Source organism: Antrostomus carolinensis, unplaced genomic scaffold (assembly GCF_000700745.2).
Source record: "Antrostomus carolinensis isolate BGI_N321 unplaced genomic scaffold, ASM70074v2 scaffold29527, whole genome shotgun sequence".
Lineage (NCBI taxonomy): Eukaryota > Metazoa > Chordata > Aves > Caprimulgiformes > Caprimulgidae > Antrostomus > Antrostomus carolinensis.
The window spans coordinates 14,015-19,769 of NW_010327104.1; the positions used below are offsets into that span (position 1 = coordinate 14,015).

Genomic DNA, 5,755 nt, shown 5'->3' on the forward strand with positions numbered 1-5,755 from the left:
ACACGTGGAGGCGGTGGACAAGCGGTTGGAGCAGAGCCAGCCTGAGTACAAGGCTCTTTTTAAGGAGATCTTCTCCCGCATCCAGAAAACAAAAGCAGACATCAATGCCACAAAGGTGAAAAACAAGAGCAGCAAATGAGTCCTGCCTCTCTGCAAACTCCCACGTGCAATCGCAACAGCCAAGCCTTCTCTTCACCCCCCCCAGGAAACGCCACGTGGCCGCACCGCTTTGAAGGTTCGAGAGGTCTACAAGCAAGAAAACGTCACGGAGAACTCAACTCACTTTTTTAAGCTTGAGCTCTGGACAACTTCGTTGGGACAATTGTACATTGTAGTTAGAGGATTTCAGAAACTGTACGATGGATCTCTGCATGAGTCGCTGCCAGACATCACAACAGCAACGTCAACCACACCACGAGAAAAGAAAACCAATCACCACCTCCACCCTTTTCAGCTTGTCTTACAGCCTGATTATCTGCAAGGAAAAAAACCTGGATGTCCTCCAGCATCCTGCCGCAGCTGGAGTGCGGTGTTTCAAAGGAAAACAAAAAGCCATCAGAACTTCAGGAGCTGCTCCAGCACACCAGCCCAACCCTCCACTATGGCTTTATGGCTAGGAACCTATGCTTGCACCCAAGAGACTTCTGTCTACGCCTTCCCCAAAGGGCAGCATGTTCTTGCTATTTAAGCCATTCTCTTATCAGTCAGGTTTTTCAGCTATTTACAATGCAAGCTCATTGCAACTGGAAAAACTTGAAGAGAAACATAAAACTGATTGTTCTGTCTTCATCAGCATCACTGAGTATTTCAGTCCCTACACTCCAGACTTTGTAGGCATATGGGATTTCCTCGCTTTCAGTCTGCCCCAGTATCTCAGCCTAGGTGAAGCACTGTGCCTGGTGGGAACTCGATGACCAGGCCTTTCCCATAAGCTAGACAAGAAGTGCTATTACAGTATCAGAGACATGATTTCATCTCGTGGTCTGGGTACCAGCCCTCTGCGCTGTGCTCTTCAAGAGGTTGCCATTGCCCCATTGTAGCAAACTCCTCAAACACAACTTGCATGGGCTCGCAAAAACCAGTGACTCGCATGCAAGCAGAAGGGTAAAGCATCCTACAGCATCAGGAGCTCTGGCCCCAGCATCCCACAGCATCAGGAGCTCTGGCCCCAGCAACCCACAGCGTCAGGAGCTCTGGCCCCAGCATCCTACAGCGTCAGGAGCTCTGGCCCCAGCATCCTACAGCATCAGGAGCTCTGGCCCCAGCATCCTACAGCGTCAGAAGCTCTGGCCCCAGCAGCACCGCGTCAGGAGCTCTGTCCTCAGCATCCTACAGCGTCAGGAGCTCTGGCCCCAGCATCCTACAGCATCAGGAGCTCTGGCCCCAGCATCCCACAGCATCAGGAGCTCTGGCCCCAGCAACCCACAGCGTCAGGAGCTCTGTCCTCAGCATCCTACAGCGTCAGGAGCTCTGGCCCCAGCATCCTACAGCATCAGGAGCTCTGGCCCCAGCATCCTACAGCGTCAGGAGCTCTGGATCTAGCAGCAGTGCTGATCACATGTTGCCCCACACTTTTGCTCTGAACATCTCCCCAGTTGACAGGACAGATTTCAGTTTTTCTGCTGAAAATAATCTTTCTTGGCTGAGATAGATACTGTCTCCAAAGGCTGTCACCTCTCATGTTCCACTTCACTTTCCAGCACTGAGATCTCCTCACTTTTGCTTCCACAGACATGCAAACACGCAGCCAAAAGGCCACTGCAGTCTCAGGAATCACCAGTTCCCATTTTCCATGGACTAGATGTTGTCCTTGTATGTTGAACACGTGTTTTAGGCAGAGAAGCAGCATTTCATTAGAGCTTAGGCAACACCTTGAGCACTGAGCCACAAGAAAGGAGCAGTTCAGTGTAAGCTACCTATTCTGTACCTGCCTGGAGACGAGCTTTAGGCCAGATGTGGATTCTATTTTCACCAGCTGACATCCCAAAATCTTGGGGAAATGGTTGGGATTTTTGCAACTTTAAGATAAATGAGAACATGGCTTTGGAGGGGGAAGACTGTTAAAACGTAATTGTTCTCCAAGTCTACGGCCTTGACGTTATGAGGAGTCACTTTTCTTTCACTCACCATGGAATTAATGCAAAAATATCCCCCCAAATACCCTCTTTTGTTAAGCTGAGTACCACAGAGGTAAGTCGGCAGGAGTGTGATGCCCAAACCACACCCGCTCCAGAGGTCTCCTTCGCAAACCACCCACCACCAACCAAAAAAAATGTTCTGCATTTTCAGGTGCCCCATGGCCCTAGACTCAAACCCAACCCCATTAGGAGCCACACGCACGATGGTGGCTACCAGCTCTGTAACAATATGGAGAACCTTCATGCCTTATTTATTTATAACAGAAAGCAGTTGTCTAATAAAATAAATAAAAATGAACAACAACAGCAACAGAAGTCGCCTTGTTGATTTTCTCAGAGCATTCTCCACCCTATGGATTCACGTTGGTAGCAGGGAATAGCTGGAGCAGCGTCGGTTGAAGGCAGCCCGTGTTTATTCTGCAGTCATCTGGTGGCTGCAGGTGAGGGAAGGGGATCGCCTTCACTTTCCGTTTATAAAAGATCCCGTGTGAATCAACATCACAGTTAAGTGCACAGCAGGTTAAATATATTTGCAAATACTTTATTCTTTTCTCAAATAAAAAGAAACACACGGCGTTCTCCAAGCTGAGAGCTTTACAGCTCTTTTAAGAACAGCAGAAGAGTTATTTCTTGGATTTTCATATATGATTTGGGTCAAGAAAATGCTTCAGGCTCCTTTGCAGAAAGCAGAGAGAATCTGCTGAACTACACTGCTGCATTATTTATATAACATACATTTTACGCGCTTGGACACTAACATTCGCCACACAATAAAACCCCTTCTTTTGTCAACTCTGAAGTCTCTGTAAAACTGCCCAGTTTCAAAGCTTGCAATCCTAATTCTATTTTTGTTTTTTGGTCTTTCTTGAAAGCCACATATCCAAAAATGACTGATGTAAGTAACATGAGATTAGCGTTTGGCTTAACAAAGGAACAGCTGCCGTACATCTGCAGTTTGTTCAGCAAAGTGCTGAGGGCATTATTTTTCTGTATCCAAAAATATTAGTGGCCATATATATATATATATATATGTCCTGATGACTGTGTGAGTCAGAGTCACTTGATTTTTTTCTTAAGTGAGGCTTTCAGTGATCAAAGAAGGAAAAAATAAGCATATTCTGTCCTTTTATCATAGAATCATAGAATGGTTTGGGTTGGAAGGACCTTAAAGCTCATCCAGTTCCAACCCCCCTGCCAGCAGCAGGGACACCTTCCACTAGACCAGGTTGCTCAAAGCCTCATCCAACCTGGCCTTCAACACTTCCAGGGAGGAGCAGCCACAGCTTCTCTGGGCAACCTGTTCCAGTGTCTGACCACCCTCACAGTGAAGAATTTCTTCCTAATATCTAATCCCCACCTTCTATCTAAACTTTTCAAATTGCTTTGAAAACACAAAGGAAAATCACACAAATCCATTCACAGGTAAGAAGAGAGTATTAAACAGCTGCACTGGCCACAAAACCGGGTCTGACAGAGAGCAGCAGGTATTCAATAGCACACCCCGTGATTCAGGACAGGCAGGGAAATAGTGTATGCAACTAAAACGGATGAGAAAAAGGATGATATAGTAGGAAATAATTATTAATTTCAGAATCTGGTAAAGCCAATGACCCTATTCAGCTCACATCATTAAGATCAATGAGGGCACAGCTTGTCAAGAATTCAGTTTCATGCTGAATTTGAGAGATGACATTTAGACAAGTGCTTTTCCATCAGCTCTAGTCTGGCTTCTTACTTTGCCACCAGTTTGAATAACCCTTGAGAAGAGTACCCATCAGTACCAAGAGGGATGGACCACTTGAAGCACCAATTCAAGGGTTTTACAGAGCTCGAACTCTCACAGGGAAGATTTCCCAATTCAGCAGTCTTCCCTCTCTCACAGGAGCTGAGACCTTCTGGGAGGTCCCTCAAAGACCAAACTCGCTCCTACCTCAGTGGCTTGTGATCTCACCAGCACAAGGAGCAACCAGCCCCTTGGGCACATCAGCTTCTGCATCACGTTTCAGGGGTGGCACCTCACACCTCCTGCTCACCAGTGACCACCATCACCAAGCAGGGTGAGCTTGCTTGCTAAGCCAGCAGCAGTACCAGGCAGTTCATTTCTCCAGCTTCAATGTCAAAAGCTTGTCTCTCCTTGGGTCACACCAAAGTAAGACCTCGTCATCCCAAGCCCTGCCTGACAAGGAGAGCTGTTTCCAACCATCCAAGTGGAGATTGTTCTGCTCTTTACCAAGGTTCTTTAGACATCTGCATCAACCATCACAGTGTGAGAATGAAGCCAAACCAGAGATGTGTCCTTTTAGAGGGGTCTGACTCTGATTGTGTGACCTTCAGGCTCCTTTCCCAGTCTCCCCGTGCATTGTACAAGGACATGGACCTTGGTGTGTGTTACCAGCACAATAACAACGCCAACACCTTTAACAGCAGTTGGTGAAATGAGTCATCCTACTTTCGATATTTTACCCATCCCTCTGGCTACAAATCACAAGCGTTTACCTGTTCCCTGTTAGAAATTAAGGTCACCAGATGGCACGGTTTGTCCCTGACAGGTCTGGGTTTTTTCCTTAAAGCATTCTGTTTTCAGAATCTGAAGAGGGGAAGCAGAGCAGAAGAACCCCAGGACACAGAGATTCAATTAAAACAAAGTGTGGAGCCCTCCTTGGGCCCCCAAGTGCAGCTCAACCTCCATCAGGACCGATGGACCATTAACTTTCAGGACCTGCTCCTTCCCCAAGGACCAAGTTTCCTGATTTTGCGCTGGTTATTGAGATGGAACCCAGCTCAGATCCCAAACCACACACTACCTTTATATCAGCTTTGAAACACTCATTTTGAATTCACTCACAGTTTTAAACAAAAGATGGGCAGCTCCTGTCAAAACACCAAAGCAAATGACAGCCCCATCCCTGCCCAGGCATCTTCCTGCTGCCAGAAATAGCAATCCCTGCCCCTCAAACACACACCCTGCTTGTCGAGCCAACCTGACAGCTCCAACAGCAGCGAGAGCTGAAGGACTTCCTCAAGTTCTTCACTCCCCTGCATCCCCCTTCCACCTCGGCATCTCTCTTCCAGATCTGGAAACACGTATGTGCTGTTGTATCAGCATTAAAAAAATAATCATTCTCTATATACACAGATATAGAACTTCTCAGCACTCTTGAGCAGACAAAAATGTGAAACATCCCAAGTGAAAAATGAAAAACATAAAAAATGCTGGATGGATCTTCACTTCTCCACGTATCCGTCACTGCCCAGCTTGTGAAGGTGTGGGGTGGGGTGCAGGTGGGAGCGGGCTGTCCCCCAACACTGCCCACACCATCGGGCTGTCCCCCAACACTGCCTGCACCGTCAGCAGCTGGAAATGACCTGCCCAGACCAGCCCCTGGTGCCCACACCCCACACCGTGCTGTCCCCCCGGGTCACAGTGGGGCACCCCATGGCCATCTCACCTCAGCATCCTCATCCCCAGCCACCCACCACCTGCCTCAGCACCCACAGACCCCACACTCCCCCCAGACATCCCACATCCCCCTCTCAGCACCCACAGAGCCAACAAAACCCCCAGACATCCCACATGCCCCAGACACCCCACATCCCCGACTCAGCACCCACAGACC

General features: G+C 48.1%; 1 protein-coding gene across 1 annotated transcript in view; it reads left to right on the top strand.

Moving 5' to 3' along the window:
* Window positions 1-895, top strand: part of CDR2L (cerebellar degeneration related protein 2 like) — a gene marked incomplete at its 5' end in the record, with an annotated part of 6,223 nt that extends 5,328 nt beyond the window's left edge. Inside the window, 1 exon segment of the mRNA XM_010171821.2 lies at window positions 1-895. This exon segment is cut by the window's left edge and continues 45 nt beyond it. Within this exon segment, the coding sequence (XP_010170123.2) occupies window positions 1-139 (139 nt within the window).
* Window positions 896-5,755: the final 4,860 nt, after the last annotated feature.